We start from the raw sequence: 22,250 nt of genomic DNA, 5'->3' as shown, positions 1-22,250 counted from the left end.
TATTTACATTTATTATTGATAGTCCAGTGACTTTGGAGTAGCTGATCATATATAAAGAAATTCCTGTTAAATATTATGTAGTTTCTTATTTTTTTCTGTTCCCATATCCCATAAAATGTAAGGACACAAAAAAGCCATTTTGAAAACAAGTGCACCAAAACACAAAACCCATGAGTCTGAATCAATCAGAGTAACCCTCAATTTTCTTGTCTATAGAAAATCACTGAAGATCAAGAAAAGGAGAAGTGCAATGTTGAATATGCATCTTTATGGTCATGGCCTTCTGTGAAAACTGATGAGGTGACAATAGACCAGCAGAATTCACTACAGTACAAACACCTTAAAAAATACATCAGAGAAAATGTAAAGGAGATGGTTCATGAACAACTTGAAAATGCTGAACTTATTATTCATCCTAAGGAAGAGCCTGTACCTGATGACTCTAGAAGAGAAATATCCACAAAGGTAATTCCCACCATGTGGAAAAGTACAGTACTTTACTGTAAGATAAGATAGTATCTTCTGAACAGCTTGTCTTTTCAATACTGTGGATTGTTGCAGACAAAAGAAACCTAGCTTGAAAATGTTCTTGAACCTTTCTTATGTTCTTCATCACGTACATTCACTTTCCAGTCATCTTTTAAGATTTAAGTGAAAATTCATTAGACTGTAAGAGTGATAACCCAGGAAGTTAACATACTTAATATAAATAGAAGAATTTAATACTAATGTAGAATTTTTATGATGATGCGGAAAGTAAACGATAATGGTGTTGAGTATGACAACTATGCAAGAGTTAGAGTGGGCCTGAAAGGAATCACATCTTTGATAAGCAAATGATTAGAATATGAACTCCAATAACAATAATCGTAAATAGATATTAGACATGCCAGAGTCTGGCAAACCAAAAGGACTATAGTTTTCATCCTTCAAAGAATTAAATCATGTGTCTGCAAGAAAAAAGACATCACTTTTCTACTCTTAAACACACTGAAAACCAAACTAACACGAGACTTTCCCAGAAGCCACCTGCTAATAGCAGTATAAATAGTATAAAGTCACAGTCTGAGATAGATAATATCAGTTCTCCACCACATGCTATCGGATTGCCAAATAGAAGTCTTTGTAAAGAGGTATAGTCACACCAAGGTTATAATGACACAGGTGTGTACATGGATGATACCTGGCTTTGAAAAATGAGAAAGCTCACATGCCAAGTTCATGGTTTTCTCTTTATCATTTTCATTCTGAACCGATAACAAACAAACTCACATACATATATGGGCCAGAAACACAGCTCAGAGGGTCAGAGCACTTGCTTTGCAAGTCTAATGACCTGAATTCCATCCCAGAAAGCACTACAAGTAGCAAGTGTCTGACATGCATAATCCCAGCACCCCTAAATCCATAATGGAGGCTGAGAGCATAGAACAGCTCTGAAACTCACAAGCCAGCCAGACTGAAACACACAGAGTAGCAGAAACAGTGAGAGACCCTGCTTCACCCAGAGAAGGAGACAGCCAGATCCTGAAAGTTGTTCTCTGGTCTTCACACACAGCAGCAGCATAACACACACAAGCACATGAATACACACACACATGTATGCCCACCCCCCAGTGAAACATCCCCTCCAACAAGGCCACACCTCCTAATCTTTCCAAAATAGTTCCACCCACTGGGGACCAAGCATTCAAATGTTTGAGTGTATCGGGGCTGTTCTCATTCAAGCCACCACAGTGGTGCTGGAATAGGCCACTGCTCACACATATAACAGTCATGGTTAAGGTGTAAGAGGTCAGAAGGCATCTTCAGAATCCATACTTGCAGCTCAGCAGCTCCCCACTGCTATGGGTAGTGACACACTTTGTTCACAAATGTTCAGGTCACTTTCACTGTTTCGCTATTCTCAGGGTCCCAATGAACAATTGTGAAAGGCCATAAGGAAAGGACTACGTAGTACAGAAGGGAGAGGTTCCTTTCATTCCTGAAGCTCCTCCTTTCACATTCTATTAATCTGGCTGGAATGTAAAATCCAGGTCATAACATTTGGAGAGGACACATTTTGTCCTTTTATTTTTATATCTCCCCATTATACAGAGAATGATGATGTTAGGTAGCCAAGAGCAGAGGAAGAAAGGCATAAATCTGAGAAGGTTCCTTTGGAGGTTCCTGAAAATCCTGGGCCTTTTACTCAAGCACAAAGGAAGCAGAGGTTACAAGATATCAGCGACTGTAATGATAAAATTAGACTAAACAACAAACATTTGGAGACAAAAATCAAGACTGTGACATTAACAGACAAGTGCTAAAATGAAAATGATTTATGAAAAATCATAAAATTTTTAATGAAAAGTAATATCTCAATATTTTTTAAAGGTTAAAGAAAAGAAGTCAGGGTATCTGCATATACCCGTTTTCGAGTCTTTTGAGCACAGAATCGCTGCACTGCGGGCTACCGCACACGTTGAACCAGCTCCTGCTGCCTGCCCTCGTGATGCAGGTGACTTGGGTGACATGGACAAGGCTTTCAAGGCTCAATTGGCCCGTGCAGTTGCTTTGGCTGACAGCACTGAGCACCAAAGATGGCAACCGCACACTGACCCTGAGCTTGCTCCTGGTCACCGCACTGGTGACGCCAGGGACCCTCCTCACAATGCTGACCTGGCTCTTGACAAGCTCAGTATTGATCTAGAATCTGCTCCTCTCTGTGGTCCCAGTGACACTAAGGATCCTGCTAATGACGCTGACCTAGCTTTTCACACTGCACATCCAACTGGCCGCTTCAGACCAAGCATGAGCACCAACAACAGGTCTGACCTATACATGGGTGATATACCAGATTCTACAAGGGTAGTCTGGAGATCTTACCAAGAAGCTTCCAGTAAAAAGAACGATGGCCAGGGTAAGTTAGTCCACAAACAGTGGTTTAAAATAGATGATTTTTGTCCCAGAAAACTAACTCTCTTTGGTGCTAATACTTATGATTAATAAATTCCATGCTTTATATGGGGCTACATAGGCTTTACCTGGTACCAGAAGAAAGTGATTTTCCCCCAATTGTATTGAAAATATATAATGTAAAAGTAACAAAGTCAGTTCAGTCCACCAAAACTGACCAAATAATGTTAGCTGGATCATGGTTGTCTCCTGTTCTGGAATGAGAATTATTTTCTCTCCCAGTGATAACCTTGTGTTTTTGGAGTGGCTAAGCATATACAGAGATATCTAACTGTTAAATGCTAGTCAGTGTCTGCCTTTTCTGTGGACATACACTGACTTGTGAGGATAGCATCATCTCTGAAACACTCCAAAACAAACAGCATAAAACAAAAAAAAAGGAGCTTCCAATTCACACACCTTATACACAATGATGCTGATGATACTGCATGAGATGATGCCATTAACGACACTGATGCTGCTGCCCATAATCCTCTTGATGATGCCACCGATGTTCCTGATGATACTGCTAGTAATTCTGGCTTTTGCTTTTCTTCCTAGTTGGTGCTGCAGTTGATTGACAGTCCTTTGAAGCAGTCAAATTGATATCTACATTAGCAAGAATTTTAAAACATATAGAAATTCAAAAGAAAAATATTCCTCTGAAAGAGGACATTCTATATATTGAACTCTGTACACAAATTTTTAATGATTTTCAATTAAAATATACTATGAAAAATTTTAAACTGTTTCTTGGCATTAGATAAACTGACTCTATAATCACTCCATTGTATAGGTAAGGGGAAGGTTTTTATTGTAAGAGAGAGAGACAGAGAGAGAGACAGAGAGAGAGAGAGACAGACAGAGAGAGAGAGAGAGAGAGAGAGAGAGAGAGAGAGAGAGAGGAGAGAGAGAGAGAGAGAGAGAGAGAGAGAGAGAGCAGCTAGAGGCATCCGGAAGAATTCAGAGCAGAAAGAGAAAGAAGCAGACTGAACATAGCCAGCAGACAGGAACTGTCTGTGAGAGAAGCAGAGCAGGACAGAGAGAGAAAGAGAGGTGGGGAGAGGGAGAAGGGAAGAGAGAGGGGGGGAGGGGGGGAGACATAGAGGGGGAGAGGGGAAGAGGGAGAGAGAGGAAGAGTATTGCTCTTTCACAGAACTTGAAAGAACAATACTCAACTTCATATGGAAAAACAAAAAACCAGGATATCCAAAACGATCTTATAAAATAAAGGAACTGTATTGGGATTTTGATGGGGGTTGCATTGAATCTGTAGACTGCTTTTGGTAAGATTGCTAGTTTTACTATGTTAATCCTTCCTATCCATGAGCATGGGAGATCTTTCCATTTTTTGATATCTTCTTCAATTTCTTTCTTCAGAGACTTAAGTTTCTTGTCATACAGGTCTTTCACTTGCTTAGTTAGAGTTACTACAAGGTATTTTGTATTATTTGTAGCTACTGTAAAGGGTAATGTTTCTCTGATTTCTTTCTCAGCCCATTTATCATTTGTATATAGAAGGGCTACTAATTTTTTTGAGTTAATCTTATATCCTGCCACATTACTGAAGGAGTTGATGTGTTGTAGGAGTTCCCTGGTTGTGGGAGCCCATTTTCAGGTTCCTTGTGCCTTTACCCAGCGGGTCCTCATAGAGAGAATAGTTAGGACCACGGGCTGAGTGTAGGTGTCTGAGATGATCTGCACTTGGCTGTGCTGAGGGGAGATCTTTTGCTCTACCCCTTGGCGTTTCTATAAATACCCTGGGACAGAGACACTCAGGACCCATTGGAATAGGTTCCAGGCCCTCTCGAGGCTATCTTGTATTTTCTATTTGTTTATCTCCACAACCTAAATCCTTCTAATATTTCCTGCTGCTCACACTCAAGAAAACTCTGGGGAATTGTGGGTTTGGTGGGTAAACGCCCCACAAAATGGTGCCATGAACAGGGACTAAAAAAGGGGGGGAAGGGACTAAAGACAAAGGAAAATAAGTTTTATTACAGAGTTTCTGGTTAAAGTGCAAGTCAGGCCCTGCCAGTGGAAAAAGGGACATGTCCAGTGTTTAATGGAATATACACATATATGGACAGGGGGATTTATCCTCGAGAGAAAAGAAAGAAAAGGACTGGAAGGATGTCCAATGCTGCAGCTCAAATATCTCCTCTATAAAGGTTTCTATCTTGGCCGGGCGGTGGTGGCGCATGCCTTTAATCCCAGCACTCGGGAGGCAGAGGCAGGTGGATCTTTGTGAGTTCAAGGCCAGTCTGGTCTACAGAGCGAGATCCAGGAAAGGCACAAAGGTACACATAGAAACCCTGTCTCGAAAAACAAAAAAAACAAAAAAAAAAAAAAAAGATTTCTATCTTCTAGGCAGGGTTCCAGGGAGGCTCTCAGGAATCCACAAGGATGACCCCACCTGGGAGTATTGGCAGTGGTCTAGAGGGTGCCTGGACTGGTCTACTCTGGTGACAGGTCTAGTGAATAACCTAAATGTCATCATAGAGCCTTTGTCCAATGACTTAGGGAGGCAGATGCAGAGATCCACACAGCCAGGCACCAGGCTGAGCTCCAGGAATGCAATCGATGAGAGAGAGGAGGGATTCGGCAGGCAGGGGATGTGGAGATCATGATGGGAAGACATGCAGAGATGACCAGCCACCCTGGTGGAAGCCCATGAACTGTAGACTAGTGGCTGTGAAGCCCCCATGGGACTGGACTAGGCCCTCTGGATACACAAGATGGTTGTTTGGCTCGAATTGTTTGTGGGGCACCCAGGCAGGGGGATGGATTCATCCCTGGTGCATGGGCAGGCTTTTGAGAGCCTGGTGCCTGTGGTGTGATGCCTTGCTCAGCCTTGGTGCAGTGGGGAGGGGCTTGGACCTGCCTAGGCTCAGTGTGCCAGGCTCTGCTAACTTCCCATGGGAGACCTTGATTTGGGGGATGTGGAGATGTGGGGTGGCTTGGGAGGGCTGGGGGGTTGGAAGAGGGAGGAGATGGAATCTGTGGGTGGTATGTAGAGCAGAAAATTTCTTAATAAAGAAAAATGAGAAAAAAGATAATATAAGCAATATATAGTAATAAATTGTAAACTGATGCAAAAAATTTCTATCTTCTAGCTCTTTCTCAATTTCTATCTGTGAAAAATAAATATAAGGTATAGAGTAGTAATATAGTGTAGGAAAAACTTAGAAGTGTAATATTATGTTAAAAAAATTATTTAAGATAAGTAAGGCAACTAGACAGAAAAACTCTTCAATTTTCTAACTTTGGGGCTATGAATGCAAACTGGGAAAAATCTTTCTTTGAGCTTTATGGGTAGTTTAAAAAAAAAACTCTTCTTTGAACTTATCACACAGAAAAAAGTTTCCTATGGAAGCTTTTGGCCTGGGGACAGTTAAAATGTTAAGTCCAAGTGACAGGAAAAAGTGATTTCTCCCTGAGGCAAAAACGCGGGTGTAAGAAGCCAAAAAAAAAAAAAAAAAAAAAAAAAAAAAAAAAAAAAAAAAGAAAGAAAGAAAACTCAGAAGTTTGGGGAAAATTTGGTCTTTCTTTCTCGGGAAAAAAATCTTTCAAACTAAAGCTTTTCTTGGAAAATCTCTCTAAAAAGCCTTAATCTTTTTCAAACTAAAAAGCTCCCTTAAACTTAAAAACCGAAGCCTTTAACTTTCTCAGAAAGACAAAAATTAGAATCACCTGAAGGTATTAGTACGGGGAATCACCTGTGATTAGCTCTAAGGGAAAACAACAAACCTGTTAAGACAGCAAAACCTCTCTAAGTCCTGTCTTTCAAGCCAGAAAAATCCTCCCTGCAATGAGGGAGGCAGGGCTTGATTTCCTAAAAACCTTTTCTAAGCTCTATCTCTTCAAGCTAGTAAAAGGCAGCAGATCAGAATACCCTGAGGAAACGCTTGGGAGAGTGAGTGAAGAGCCATAAAGAGCCCAGCAGGAAATTGTTTACCCAGGAAAAGCAAAAAAGTCAAGCTTTTTCAGTTACAGCTGAGCTGAGGTATGGAGGGTTTTGTTTCTGAGTGAAAGTCTAACAGCATGAAAGGGTGCTATTAATTGCCCTAATGAAAAGATCCCCTGAAGTGATGAGCGGAAACCCTCTCTGTTAGCATTGTATCCTTGCTTCTAACCAACAACTGAGAAGCAAGTGGCCATTACCTCCAAGTTGGAGTGCATTTCAGAGATGCTAGAGTATCTGCAGTTGTAAACAACTTCCTGGAGCACAGAGCTGAGGCAGGAAGGTGCAGGACCCAGGGGAAGATTGCTGATGAACAAACAAAGCTAAAGCCGGTGGGAACAGTATAGTTGCCCGCTTTCCTACAAGTCCGAGATTGATAGGTCTACAGCTGCAGAAAGATCTGAGAAAAGCTTTCCTATCAGAGAAAAGATCTTTCTGGGAAAGCAGTAAAGCCAAACTACATCTACAGTTGGGCTGCCGAGTCAGAAACGCTGTCTGCATAAAGAGCCAAGCCAGAGCAGAACTAACAAGGAGTAACGTTCTTTTCTATCAGAAAGCATCTTCTTGAGAAAAGCTTTGTTTAGACTGACTCCCAGTGAGGTGAGGGAGCCCTTGAGGGGTTGATTGCCTCAGGCCATAAGCTCTGAGAGCACAGACAAATGAAAACAGCCCACTGCGAGCTTAGAGATGGCAAAAACCTCCCTTGCTAAGCTTAATTTATGAACACAAACCTCACAGATCCCGAAAACAGAAATGGACAAAAAGCCCCTACCTTCAGTGGCAGGAAAAGCTGCCACTTCAGTGTCAAAAAAAATGTTTCTGGGGCAAAGGCAATAAACTGAGACCAAACTGGGAACTGTCAGGGAGAAAGACTCTGAAGAAACAGAAACAGAAGGAACATGTAAGTACACATGTAAGGCCTAGGGTGAACAACCCTGGTCAGGAGTGATAAGCAATAGAATGATGTAAGTAAACCACAAACGGAGTAGTGATAAGCTATAAGCTATGTGTGGAAGTAGGGATAAGACTAGAAACCTAGCCAGGAAGGAATATAAACGATGAAGCCCCAGACCCGACCATCAGAGCTCGTCAGGCCATTGCGCGAGACAACTCTCCTCTGCCAGAGACATGAGATCCTGCGCCCAGTGCAGACATGGCTGACCTGAGGAAGGCTGACCCAAGATCCAGAGGAACCGACGTGAGTCCGGACCTGTGTACCCGGAGAGGTACTCCTGCTTCCATTTGGAAGACAGGATGAATATTGCTTGTAATCTTACTGTGTGAATAAATGAGTGTTATACCAAGTCTGAATCAAGAGTGATTATTCCTCTCCCGTAACTGGGGTATGTGCTCGCTACAGTTGGCATAGTCAGCAGGATTTTGGGCTTAAGGCCTCCTTGACCACTGAGCACTGAGGAATGTAAAATAAGTAATACAAAAGAATTGGCCATTACTCTGGTGGAGTAACAAATTACAGGAAACCAAATAAACTAGCAAGCGACCTCAAAGCCGCTCTGAGAAATCAACTCCTCGAAGTCAACTCTGAGGACCTAAAGAAAATCTGAAGGTCCAAGGAGGAAGAACTGGTAGGAGAGAGAGTATCAGAAGCAGATGGGAAACACCACCCTCCCTAAGGGTGCAGAGTACCGAAAGAATACCGGACACCTTGATGCCAACTCAGACCCCTGGGGAAGAGCGGAAGGTGCTGGCAAAGAGCTAAATGAGGCGCTGGCTGGCCAAAAGGATAGAAAGGATTGCGGATTTAAAATTTGAAAAATTGATAACTGATTCCTTGAATCAGTCTAAACGAATTAGTGACTGGGAGTGGTACCGTAGGAAAAAATTAATTAAATTTTTGTACGGCTTGGTATACCACTTACAATGAACAGATTAATTAAGAAATTTAGGAAGACTAACATCTCCCCAGTGACAGGTAGAGAATATCAAGATGAGGTTGAAGAACAGTGGGGGAAAGTAGCCTCCAAGGTTAAAAATAAGGCCGGCATGAAATCAGTAAACGTGACTAACACATTAACAAATCCGGATGTGGTAGAACAAGAATTAGAGGGATGTAGCAAGGCACAAACTACCGCACTGCTTATGAAAACGGTGCAGGATATTGATAAGGACAGATTAATGGGCAAAAGGCTAGCCTTAAACATAGTGAGGAAGGAACAGGAGCGTAGCGCTACTCCTGGATGGAACGGACATAACACCGTACCATCATTTCCTGTCTCTACCCAAAGTAAGAAAACTCCTATTAGAAGTACTATATCAGCTCTGAACCCCTTCAGCACTGGAGGAGGTAGTAATCGTCCCAAATTTTGAAATGGGAACGAAGTTTGAGGAAATCAGGCCATATACTCCTCAGGAGATCTCAGAATTATGGAAAGATCATGCCCAAAATGGACAGAAAGATGCAGAATATATATGCCGACTGTGGGAAAAGGGAGCTGACACAGTCATGTTAACTGATCTAGAAATGAGAAAGATCAGAAACATAGTAGAGAACCCCTCAGTATCGGAAGCTCTAGAGCATGTAATTGAGACATCAAAAGGCGATACACATCCACTATTAGATTGGATTACTGCAGCTTGGAGATTTGCATTTCCAACACTAGACCTCACTCAATTTGAATCAGCAGCACAACATACGCACAAGCCATAAAACAATGTAGAAAATTAGGTATATTATATTTCATATACAACCAGGTACCCACACCTCAAGCCGCACCTTTTACACCACAATTTAAAAAGATCATTATTAAAGGAGCTCCAGCACACCTTAAAATGAGCCTAGCTGGACCCCTGCAAGCATGTCAAACCATCTCAGATGCCATGGAATTCTTTAAATCTTACAGGGAATTGGACATAGACAAGGTAGTATCATTTAATGTTAATAAGAAACAGGACAAGAAGAAAGTTACACCACGGTTTTTGAACATAAGACCATTTGGGAAACCTAATCAAATGCCCAAAAGACAGAATGCAAACAAACCATGGAATCAGATTAGAAGGTTGACAGGAAGGAAAAATATCCCATGGAGAGAGACACGGAGCAACCCATGGAGACAGACATACCAACCAAAACCTTTTTTAGCCAATCGAAATTTCAAACCAAATTTCAGACCAAAATTTTTCAATCAGAACAACCACAGGCCCCCAAGAGCAGGACCCCCCAGACGCTACATACCAAGACGGACTTGATCAACCCGGCTGGTAGACCATTTGTAGCTATACCTATAATAACTAACAAAGGGCCAAGAATAGTAAAATGGCTAATAGATACAGGTTCTGAAATTAGTATCATAACGGAATTTACAGAACATTTTAAAACTGACAAAAGGGAGTAGCAGCAGAAACAGAAGTACCAGTAATAAAATTAAGACTCAAATTATATAATAAGGAATATGAGATTGAAGCAGCTAGCTTCAATGCACCCTGTAATATCCTAGGCATTGAAGAAATAAGAAAATTATTCCCAGACTTTCTAAATAATAAGAGAATAGCTAAGGTCAGATGTAATCTAGCAGAAGTAAAAATACAACCTATTAAGTTACCACACACACACTCCCGACCTTCACGGTACAATACCCTATCAAAGGAGGTATTAAGGAAATAACAGAGACTATACAAACTTTGCTAAAAGAAGGCATTATAGAGAAATCTCAATCATTTAATTATAACAGCCCGGTATGGCCGATGTTGAAACCTAATGGCAAATGGAGATTTACAGTTGACTTCAGGAGAATAAATGAAAAAACACCCAAACTTCCAGGACAACTTCCCGATGTGGAAGACATCTTTCTTAGAATTAAAAATTCAGCTCCAAAGGCAATGGCAACTATAGACTTAAGTGATATGTTCTTTGGAATCCCATTACACCCAACATCTAGGGAACTTACTACATTTACATGGCAAGGACAGCAATATCAATTCTTGAGACTCCCTCAAGGGTATTTGAACAGTCCTATTATTGCACACAACACCTTAACAACTACATTAAAGAACTTCAAACCAGAATCAGAATGTAACATATATACCTATGTAGATGATATAATGATAGTAGGACAAGCCATTGAAAAAGTACAAAGTACATTAGAGAAACTAATTCAACGTTTAAGAAATGAAGGATGGACTATAAACCTAGAAAAAGTAAATAAAGCAGGAACAGAAGTAAAATTCTTAGGGGTACATTGGACTATAGAAGGACCAACAATACCCGAAACAGTAATAGATAAATTAAAACAAATTAAGCGACCCCAGAATAAAACTGAGGTACAACATCTAATTGGCCTATTTGCATATTGGAGGCAACATATCCCATACCTACAGATCATATTACAGCCTTTATATAAAATAACAAAGAAAGCACAGGATTTTGAATGGGACCAAAACTGCGAAAATGCCGTTAAACTGGTACTGGAATATATAAACCAGTACAGCCACCTATATTATATACAGCCCGGTGACCACGTAATTGTGGACATCTTGTATATGCAGGGCTATGGTAATTGGAATATATTTTCAAAAAATAAAGACAGGGAAACACCAATAGGCTTCTACTGCAAGAAATTCCCATGGTCAGAGAACAAATATTCGCTGTTCGAAAGAACCATATGGACAGCCTACGAGGCATTCAGGACAATCCACTCACTGCTCAAAGAGAACCATGTGACTCTCTGGTCACATATACCCATTTTGGACTGGGTAAAGGCACCAGGAGAGGCATGGGCTGGACCACCCATGGAAGGAAAGGTACTTCAGTGGAAATGGTACCTTCAGGAGTTCCTTCGATCAACACCTCTGTCAGCAAAGGGGTCGGTACCAGCGGTATCGGAGTCGATACTTCAGTCCGACAGGCCCATGACTCCAGAGGGATACATTTTCCCAACCTCAACCCCTCCCCAGAAACAGGTACCAATGGGCCATTGGGGGACTAGAGAGTACAATCCCTCCCTGGTTAATGCCTGGTTCACTGATGGATCAACAACTACGGTGAACAACAAAGTGAGATGGAAAGTAGCCGCCTATAGACCTGGGGATGGAATGGTCATTACAGACCAGGGCACTGATAAATCAGCCCAACATGCAGAAGTTATAGCCACACTATTGGCGATAAGACAAACCATAAAGGACAATTATAAACAAATTTATTTATACACCGATTCATGGTGTGTGGCAAATGGCATAGCAGTATGGTCAGGTAAATGGAGAAATAATGGATGGAAAATTAATGGTAAAGACATATGGTCAAAGGCAGCATGGCAGGAATTGGATGCAGCAAGCAGACTAATCAAAATCATAGTATACCATGTAGATGCACATACCAAGAAACAGGATGAGACAAGTAAAAACAATGAAGTAGTAGACAAACTAGCTTCAGCATTAAGTATAAAATTAAAAGGTACATGGAAGGCAAACATTGATCCAGAAACAGGAAAAGGTAAAATACAGAGAGAATGGATACAGGTAAGACCATCAACTAAGGACATACCTATAAGTACAGAAGAGATACTGAAAATCCATGAGCAGTTAGGACATATAGGTACACATGCACTAAAAAGTTGGTTCGATAAAAGAAATCTTAAGATAACATGGCAGACAATAAGAAAAGCAATCAATAGTTGCAACAATTGCCCAAAGGCTATGACAAGATTAACACACAATTACCAAGGGATAATAGGACACCAAATGGATTTTAATAGAATCCTACAAATAGATTTCATAGGACCGTTAAACAGCTTCAAGGGAAAATATTGCTGTACCCTAGTAGACATAACGACAGGTCTTGGGATGGCCCGAGAAAGCACACACCCAGACCAAAACACGACGATACTTACAGTCTGGGGATGGTGTGCAGCATATGGAACACCAGATACAATACAATCAGACCAAGGAACTCGTTTCGCAGGAGCCAAAACACAAAGAATGGCTAGAAACTTAAACATTCAATGGGACTTCCATAGAGTCTATACACCGACAGCAGCCGGAGCAATAGAAAGATGGAACGGAATGATTAAAAAACAGCTAGAGATGCATAAGGGAATGCCACTGTCATTAGCAATAAAAATAGCAACTTATGAATTGAATACCAGACCCAGAATAAATAGGAAGTCACCAATAGAAGAAGCTATACAAAAACAACATACAATAGATTATCCTACAGTTATAGATAGAGAAGTAATAAGGAATCCTAATTGCCTTTACAGGAATCGGAAGAATAACAAATTATCCCCAGCAGAAATAATAGCACCAGGAACAGGAAACAACGTGTGGATAACTCAAGGTAAAAAGGACTTGAAATTAGCCAGGCTGGAGGATATAGCATAAATGTGTGTCAGGGAGGTGATATTCATAAGGGCAACCCTCCTGACAATTTGGCTAATAGCTATTGCAGTATACATAGTACTGCCAATCTTAGAATTTGTTTTTCCCTTCTGTAACATCATTTACCAAAGAAGCTACTCACACAACATAGTCAACAATACCAATCCTGGATACGCTTCTGCAGCATCCAGAGCAGCCAAATTCACGGTATGCTGGATACACTATCTGCACAGGAGGCAATAAGAATAGCAAAGGTGATGTACACACTAAAGGCAAGCAAGCTATACGCTATTGGGGCCTCTGTGTGCTCATTTTTCTGTCTCAGGTTAGCAGATGCGATGGCAATAACAGCATACCAATGCCAGCCCTATTGGACAGTACACCCACAACAAACAGACCCACCACCACACCACATGTTATACAAGTGGGCACTAGGAAACAGAATACCATTGCTACACCAACAATTTATGATCTAGAAGGCAAATTACCACTATATTGGTCAGCAGAGCGAAGATTTACACATTATATAGGAAAAACACATAGTTTTTGGCAAAAATAGGCAGCATGTTTAACATATGCCTGGTATAAGGGTTGTGATCAATATAGAATGGCACTTAGCATATACCATCCAAACAAAGAATATATGCTAGAATCAGGGGATGGTGTTAACACCAACATACATGAGCAGAACCCATTAAAATGCCATTACAATGAATTATGGACCAACATTACCAATCATGCAGCCATATACAACATGTATTGGACAAAGAATTCACATATCAGAACAAACACATTAAGGGTAGACTCACACTATAGGACCAATACAATGGGAATAGAGACAGAACCAGAATTTGACTGTGAACTAGGCATGAATAGCTCCTTTGTGAGACAATATTTCACACCAGTAATAGCACAACAAATGGAGGAGATAGGTATGCTGTATAATAAGATATCAGAAAGGTGGGAAGAACAAGTATATAATTACAATGATGATTATTATGATGGTGATTACCCTACTAGTACATATTCAACGACACCTGAAGTAACTACAACACCTATAAACCCATGCAACCCTATGAATTGGACAGTATGCAATGATGGTGAAATGGTAAAACCATGGCCAGTAGTATCTGGAATAATACCATTACCCAAACCCTGGGGAAATAGATGTCCCAATAACTTATGGAGATACATTAAAAAAACATAAGCTAGATGTACCAGGACAAAATAATACTAACTGGTTATGCGTAGCAGACTATCCCAATTTACCATTCTATGGTAACTTCTCTGTATTATATAGCACAGATAACCCATCAGTAAAAGGAAAGGAATGGAAATGGGATGACTGGACAAAAATACTGCAATTAGGAGTAGAACATTGGAGATTCCCAATCATACTTACAGGTATTATACAACAACCTTGGGCTTCAATGAGACACACAATGAAACCTAAATATGATTGCAACACAGACACCACAACACACATCTGCATACTTACAGTAAATTCCACATTACACAGGGAAAAACACTCTTTTGCATATGCATGTATAAACATGTCCGAAGCAAATACAAACATTAGACAAAACAACAATACGAAAACCATAGTGGACCTACATGTAGGACCTTTATTTACTGGAAGAACATCAAGGTCAGTACAAGATCTAATAGCAATCACAGATACAATAGGCCAGGAAATACCATGGCTAGGAATTTTTGCAGACAGTACTGCAAATATAACAGCTACTAAACAGGTCCAGGCAATAATGAGATTTAATGACGACCAACAGTCATATCCAACATATTTTACGCAAGCAAGCAATTTGGGACTTTTTAACCTAACCTTAGCAAAATCACTAACACGAGGTGCCACAAGTCTGAGAAACAAATTATCATGCTTTACCGAAACAAATAATACAGCGGTATGGACTAACTGTACCACAAATAAAGCAACCACAATAATAAATTTGAATATATATGGTAAAATTACCATAATAAACAAACATATGTCATTAGCAAAATTCGACAGCACACCAATATTAACCATAGGCATGATACATGAACCAAAACATAAAATACATAACATGCTAGGTGGCAGTAAGATATCAATTTGCTGGTTTCACGAATCTAAAGACTTACTGGACATGCCCATACCCTGGGAAGTCAGTGCCAATGTTACTACAGATGAAGTAGCAGCAAAAAATATTTTCATATTTAATAGGGCAATTGAACAAAGGGCATACAATTTCACAGGTATAAGGGAGGTAGAATATATCCCACCATATGTACAAATGGCAAAGGCTATGAGAATCAATAAGGTTATGGATCCAGATGACCTAATGGTACATTATAAAAATGGCATAACTAGATCAGGTAGTTTTTGGCAAACTTTGGATTATGAAATGGATAGAGTAATTGAATTACAGCACCATAATCTCCCATATTATTTCTACATGTTAATGCCAAATCCACAATATAAAGAATGGAATAAGGCTGAATGGGTAGCACACAAACCTAGAGGATCAATGAAATCACATACACAATATTGGGATAAAATATATTATCTCCCGATATCAAGAAATAAGGATTTTCTCAGCGAACATTCCAACACACCATTAATTATATTTAGAGGAAATATGACCAGACCAAATAAAGAAAATATTGGATTATATACGGCTCATTTTCCAAAAGGATACCTAATACCACCAGAAGGAACCCCAACAGTAGTCAAGGCACCAGCTATTATACCAGACCTAAAAAGTCCAGCTAAATTAGTTTTATACCCTAGGATTAGAAAAATTGAAATTACAATAGACTTGACAGCACTGAAACCACCTATAGAATATTGTAGTGATGTGAATTTTAGATTTGATTTAGACTACTCATCACCGACAAGAGTAGGAAGAAAACCACTACAAGCAATGGCAGTAGCAGCCTTTATGGCAGGAGCAATTTTAGGTGGGATAATGGGTGGAGGAGTATCAGCAGCAATGATAGAACCAATAAAGGCAGAAATATACCACATACAAGAAGTAAATAAGAAAACAGCAGAAGCTTTAGCAGCTATATCAAGTTCTATAGATGGCATGCATACACTAATACAAACTATGCAAGGCGAGATAAAAATGTCACAAGACCTTTATAAGGAGCAATTCTCCTATCAAGCAAAACTTATTAATACTAACCATTACATGATGATGTGTCAAATGTATCGAACTCAAGTTAGTAATATGAATAATGAATTAAATAGTTTATTTAGCACAGGGTTAGGGAGAAGAACAAGAGAATATCAAAGTATACTAAACCCTGAATATGAAAGCTCATGTACAGATGGATTATGCAATATACATTTAGTACAGATCTTCTTACAAAATTCATTTTCAGCATATCATTCCAAGGCGATACCACAGCTATATACTGAAAGAACAGGAGTATCAGAATGGAACTACCAATACTTAGTACCCATAGACCATTACTTATGGACCAATATGAATGACACACCGGTGTACATACCATTAGAAGACTCCATATCATTAGGAGCAAATACATACGTTTATCCACATCTACCAGAAAGCACACTTGAAACTAGTCAATTAGCAGTAACTACTATCACACAGTCACTAGAAGATACAGGAGATTACACTTTCTTGATATGTGCTAAATATTTACCTACTTTAGTTAGCTGCATAAATCTTAATGAAACCACAATGAATGATGATATCACAACATTCAATATTACAGAATCAGGATGCTATATGGTACACAACTGTAGCATCCTACAAATGAATTTCACTAATTAGGATGGTAAAAACATAACCAAACAAAGAGTGACCACATTAACACTAGAAGAAAAACATTATTTTGATGGCTCACACTTATTTAATGACCCAACAGAATTAGAACATCACCAAACATTTGTAAAACAAGCAATGGAGTTACAACACATTGCAGATTTCAATCAGAAACAACTAGAATCCATACATAACAAAATTAAAGAACAAGATGCAGCCATACATACATCACAAGCACAAACGCACAATCTAGTGAATCTGTTAAGAACAAATACATACATATACAAGGACTGGGCGAAACAGATGCAGAAATGCAGCTTTTGGGATTATTTAGGCAGATTAGTCAGATTAGATCTAATATGTACACCAATTTACACATGGTGGCACTGGATAAAGTTAGCAACCTTTTGGTTTTTAGTAATTTTAGGGATAAGTATTGCTTTATGTTTGTCTGAAAAAATCAAATGCTTGATAATAACTCCATGCTTAAGATGTCTTACAGGAATCAAGTAACAGGAAATCCACTTTGGAATCCATCAGGCAGACGCTTCGGTTTAGTTAGTAAAAATGGAATGAGTAATTTACTATATACCACATACCAAAAATATATGGAACCATTGTCTGATATTTTCTATAGAATAGGTATATTATTTATGGCAGGAACGATACAGGGATGCAAATACTGCACCCATAAATATGCAATGTTCTACCTTTCAGAACCAGATGAGGTAGACAACCTCCCAATGCTCTTGATGCACTTAACGTTCCACTTGACAATAGAAAGAGGTATACATGATATGAGATTAATTGGAGATGGATACATGAGATATTATGGAACCATGCAATCTAGTATATATAGGGTGAATGGAATGTATAAAATACACAGAAATAACATGGATGCAGCCCTACATATAAGTGCTGCTTTAGCTGCAGCATATGTGGGCCGCGGTAATCACAGAATATATGAAACATATAGAACATGGCTAAAACATAATCCTGATGAAGCAATAATAAGCATTGATAAAGATTTCCTGAATGACCCACAGTGGGAAACAGGAGAACCAATGTATTTACAAAGCATATGTACTAGAATATTATGTAGAGATTTTGTTATAGATGTGTTAAAAGAATTTGCAGCTTATAGCACTTGGTTGAAGTTATATAATGCATATATAGAGAAAAAACATAAAAATAAACCACCCAGAATGAGAAGGATAAGAGTGCTAGGATTAACAAATTAGGATAATATATTGTAAATTCCCAGGCTGCGACCTCATGTGATGCCTTTTATGTTGAAGACATTTCAGGCATCAGGGGATGGAATGTAAGGAACACATGTAAGGCCTAGGGTGAACAACCCTGGTCAGGAGTGATAAGCAATAGAATGATGTAAGTAAACCACAAATGGAGTAGTGATAAGCTATAAGCTATGTGTGGAAGTAGGGATAAGACTAGAAACCTAGCCAGAAAAGAATATAAAAGATGAAGCCTCAGACCCGACCAACAGAGCTCGTCAGGCCATTGCGCGAGACGACTCTCCTCTGCCAGAGATGTGAGATCCTGTCCCCAGTGCAGACATGGCTGACCTGAGGAAGGCTGACCCAAGATCCAGAGGAACAGACGTGGCGAGTCCAGACCTGTATACCCGGAGAGGTACTCCTGCTTCCATTTGGAAGACAGGATGAATATTGCTTGTAATCTTACTGTGTGAATAAATGAGTGTTATACCAAGTCTGAATCAAGAGTGATTATTCCTCCCCCGTAACTGGGGTATGTGCTCGCTACAGAACAGATTCCTCCCCAGAAAATGAAAGCTGCTAAAAGTTTGAGGCAGATTCTGGGTGCAGGGAGCCCCTATCTCCAAAGGCAGCTAGCAGAGGAACAAAGGCACAGCCTGAGATATCTGAAACTCTGCATCTGGGGGGAAGGAACAAGCAAAATGAGATAAAGATCTATCAGTGGGAGAAATTTCTCTGAATGTTGTGCCCAGATCGTGAGCCCCAGAGAGACCACTGAGGACATGCATACCAGCATGCAAAAGCAAGGTTTACTCTGTTTAAATTTACAAGCTGCGGCAGGGAAGCCGGTCCAATGCACTCATGGCAGTGAGGCCAGGAGGAGCTTGCCCTTTCTTTGTGAGGCTAGTTCTTAAAGGCACAGACCACAGAATTCATTCCCCACAACCCACCTCCCTCTCCTTGCTTAATATCAGTTTCATTTTTTCAGGCTTTCATGGTATCTTTATCTCTCGTTTGTTCAGCAACCATGTTAGGAGTTTTACAAGCTGTCTCCGGGGTTTGAGAAGTTTGGGCTGTTTTATGGCCAATTAGCCCCTACCAGATGGCCGAATATCCTGACTCTATTTTTAAGTCCCTGTAGCTGATATCACCACCTGGGAACTTGAAAGGGGTCTAAGTTCTTATCTGTACTTAGGAATCCTGGTTTAAGCTTCTCTTTGTCTGTAGGGGATAGAGTGTTTTTTTTGTTTGTTTTGTTTTGTTTTGTTTTGGTTTTGGTTTTTTTGAGACAGGGTTTCTCTGTGTAGCTTTGCGCCTTTCCTGGAATTCACTTTGGAGACCAGGCTGGCCTCAAACTCACAGAGATCCGCCTGCCTCTGCCTCCCGAGTGCTGGGATTAAAGGTGTGTGCCACCACTGCCCGGCCGAGTGGGTTTTTTTTTTTTACTGAGGTTTCACACTGAAGGAGCTATGGAAAAGCTCTGTTGCAAATGTTTTTGTTTTACTCTGACTGGCTAAGGCAAACACAAGCCCTGAGGGAAGTTGGTAAAAGGAATGCCTGCTTCAATGCCTGCTAACGAGGCAGGAGCAGTTCTGATCCTGGGCCAGTGTCAAATGAAGGAGAGACACCTGTTGAAGCCAGCTCAGAACAGAAATCTCGCAGTGTCCCGTAATTGAAAACTCAAGCTTGGGCTGGAGAGATGGCTCAGAGGTTAAAAGCACTGACTGCTCTTCCAGAGGTCTTGAGTTCAATTTCCAGCAACCACATGATGGCTCACAACCATCTGTAATGAGATCTGGTGCCCTCTTCTGGAGTGCAGGCATACATGCTGTATACATAATAAATAAATCTTAAAAAAAAAAAAAGAAAAAGAAAAAAAAAAAGAAAGAAAGAAAAAAAGAAAACTCAAGCTTGGTTCAAACCTCCCCAGAGAAAACTTTGAAGGTAAGCCGAGTAAAAGAGACCCAGAAATTGACTCCTGGACCCAAAAAAGAGCTATGGGAAATGAAGTCCATGAGCTAGGTCATAACAGCGAGCTGATGAAGAGAAATGCATTCTGGGAAATGTAGTTTTTCAGCTAAAGATGGCGATACTGTCCAAAAACTTTTCAGCTCAGAATGTTATTGCTAACAATAACAATATCAGGGTTAAAGTTTCTTCTCAAAGCAATGCTAGAAAGCTTAATCTTACCTCTTGAGAACTCAGATGAGACAAAAAGCTACCTATAAGAGCAAACAAGCCACTCTAAAATCCTTAAAACAAGGGAAAGCAGCTTATACACTGAACGTTGTTTTAGATATGAAGAAACTTATGGGAGATTTAAAAAGTTCTTTACCTCTTGAACAAACAGCCTGCAATGAGTGATTCCTTTGCAAATCTAATAAGGGAGATAAGGAAACAGGCATTCAAAAAGAAATGACTGCTTTATAGATGGAAAACAAATTTCATAAAATCTAGCTATCTTACAAAATAGAGTTGTTTCACCTGAAAGTTCCTTATAAAAAAAAAAACCAACGCTAAATATCACAGCTGCAAACAATAACAACATCAGGCTAATGACGTGAAATGATGAAAATGCTTTCTCAGTAAGCTAATGAAGGATATGTTTCATGAAAGAACAATATGTTAACTCCTTTGAATAGTAGCAGTTTGGGTGAAAATATTGGGCTAATAAAAAATCAATCAAACATCATTGTTATAGAAATCATGGCAAATACAGCTTTAAAAATCAAGAAGGGGAAAATTGTATCAGAGTTTGGTGATGATTGTAAAGAGCAACTGCTGTGGGATGGTCTGTATGTCAAGTGTGTTGCTGATTGGTCAATAAATAAATCACTGATTGGCTGGTGGCCAGGCAGGAAGTATAGGTGGGACAAGGAGGAGAATAAAGCTGAGAAGTGGAAGGCTGAGTCAGAGAGACACTGCCAGCCGCCATGATGAGAAACAGCATGTGAAGATGCTGGTAAGCCATGAGCCATGTGGCAAGCTATAGATTAATGGAAATAGATTAATTTAAGCTGTAAGAACAGTTAGCAAGAAGCCAGCCACGGCCATACAGTTTGTAACCAATATAAGTCTCTGTGTTTACTTGGTTGGGTCTGAGTGGCTGTGGGACTGGCGGGTATCAGAAACTTGTCCTGACTGTGGGCCAGGCAGGAAAACTCAAGCTACAAGCAACTAAATTAATTTTCCTGATATTAAGGTTTCATCTTGCAGTCTGGGAATAGTAGGAGAATAAAGAGGCTTCCAGACTGCTGAGGAGTTTGAGACAATTGTAAGTAAGTCTCAGCAATGTCTTCAGACCTGTTGTAAGCTGCAGGTCTGGAACCTCACTCCAATTTAGACCACTATCATCTCCTGTTGGGAAATTGACTGTTATGGAATAACTAGCTAAGCAATTCAGAAACAGAATATTCCTTACAAGGTTTTTCTTTTCTCTTCCTTTTTGGGTTTGCTGTAAACTCACGTAGCTCTTAATAGAGTAACAACAATAAAACATCTGAAATGCATAGCAACAAAAGTCACTAAGTCCCAGAGTTAAGAGAAAGCCATTAAACACTCTTGTTTCAAAAGAACTCCCAAAATTATCAAAGCTGTCTATAAGCTCTGAACTTTAGAAATGATTTGCATACTTCCTATCTAGTTAAGAGAATCTTTCTAATAGAGATAGTGATAATAATTATGAATAAGAAGTAGAAAAATATTCTGTCTTGCTAGAAAATGTTAAATCTCTAAGTGTTAAGAAATCTTTAGGTGTTTGCTAAGTTAGATATATGCTAATGGTAGCCCTATATAAGTTTGTAAAATAGATCTATAGAGTTCCTTTAAGAATATAAGCTTGCAAGAAGTATCTAAGGTAGTGTAAGATACGTAGTAATAAGTTTAAGAAGTAAAGATCTAAGGTAGTTCTATAATAAGCTTAAAGGAAGAATATAAGTAAGAAGTAAAGATGCTAGTTGTAAATGTAAGTTTAGATAAGAATATAGAATGAAT

At 39.7% G+C, this 22,250-nt stretch overlaps 1 protein-coding gene and 2 long non-coding RNA genes across 13 annotated transcripts in view; 2 read left to right on the top strand and 1 right to left on the bottom strand.

Moving 5' to 3' along the window:
- LOC131901993 (uncharacterized) overlaps positions 1 to 3,563 on the bottom strand; it is a 73,399-nt gene extending 69,836 nt beyond the window's left edge. The window contains exon 1 of the long non-coding RNA XR_009376964.1: positions 3,358 to 3,563. This is a non-coding gene — a long non-coding RNA (uncharacterized LOC131901993). The remainder of the gene's footprint in view (positions 1 to 3,357) is intronic.
- LOC131901988 (uncharacterized protein PF3D7_1120000-like) overlaps positions 1 to 3,683 on the top strand; it is a 76,883-nt gene extending 73,200 nt beyond the window's left edge. For 10 of the 11 annotated variants that reach the window (XM_059253025.1, XM_059253032.1, XM_059253035.1 and 7 more), the window contains 3 exons: positions 217 to 465; positions 2,377 to 2,902; positions 3,499 to 3,683. In XM_059253025.1, coding sequence (XP_059109008.1) covers positions 217 to 465; positions 2,377 to 2,902; positions 3,499 to 3,518 — 795 coding nt within the window. In that variant the 3' untranslated portion in view covers positions 3,519 to 3,683. The remainder of the gene's footprint in view (positions 1 to 216; positions 466 to 2,376; positions 2,903 to 3,498) is intronic. The other variant, XM_059253033.1, reaches the window with a different exon arrangement.
- An 8,340-nt stretch (positions 3,684 to 12,023) lies between these two features.
- On the top strand, positions 12,024 to 18,750 carry LOC131901995 (uncharacterized). The gene is made up of 2 exons (XR_009376966.1): positions 12,024 to 13,190; positions 17,511 to 18,750. It is a non-coding gene; the product is annotated as an uncharacterized LOC131901995 (long non-coding RNA).
- Positions 18,751 to 22,250: the final 3,500 nt, after the last annotated feature.

Source organism: Peromyscus eremicus, unplaced genomic scaffold (assembly GCF_949786415.1).
Source record: "Peromyscus eremicus unplaced genomic scaffold, PerEre_H2_v1 PerEre#2#unplaced_1054, whole genome shotgun sequence".
NCBI classification, from domain to species: domain Eukaryota; kingdom Metazoa; phylum Chordata; class Mammalia; order Rodentia; family Cricetidae; genus Peromyscus; species Peromyscus eremicus.
The sequence above is the reverse complement of the archived record's forward strand: the minus strand, read 5'-3'. Positions and strand labels throughout refer to the sequence as shown.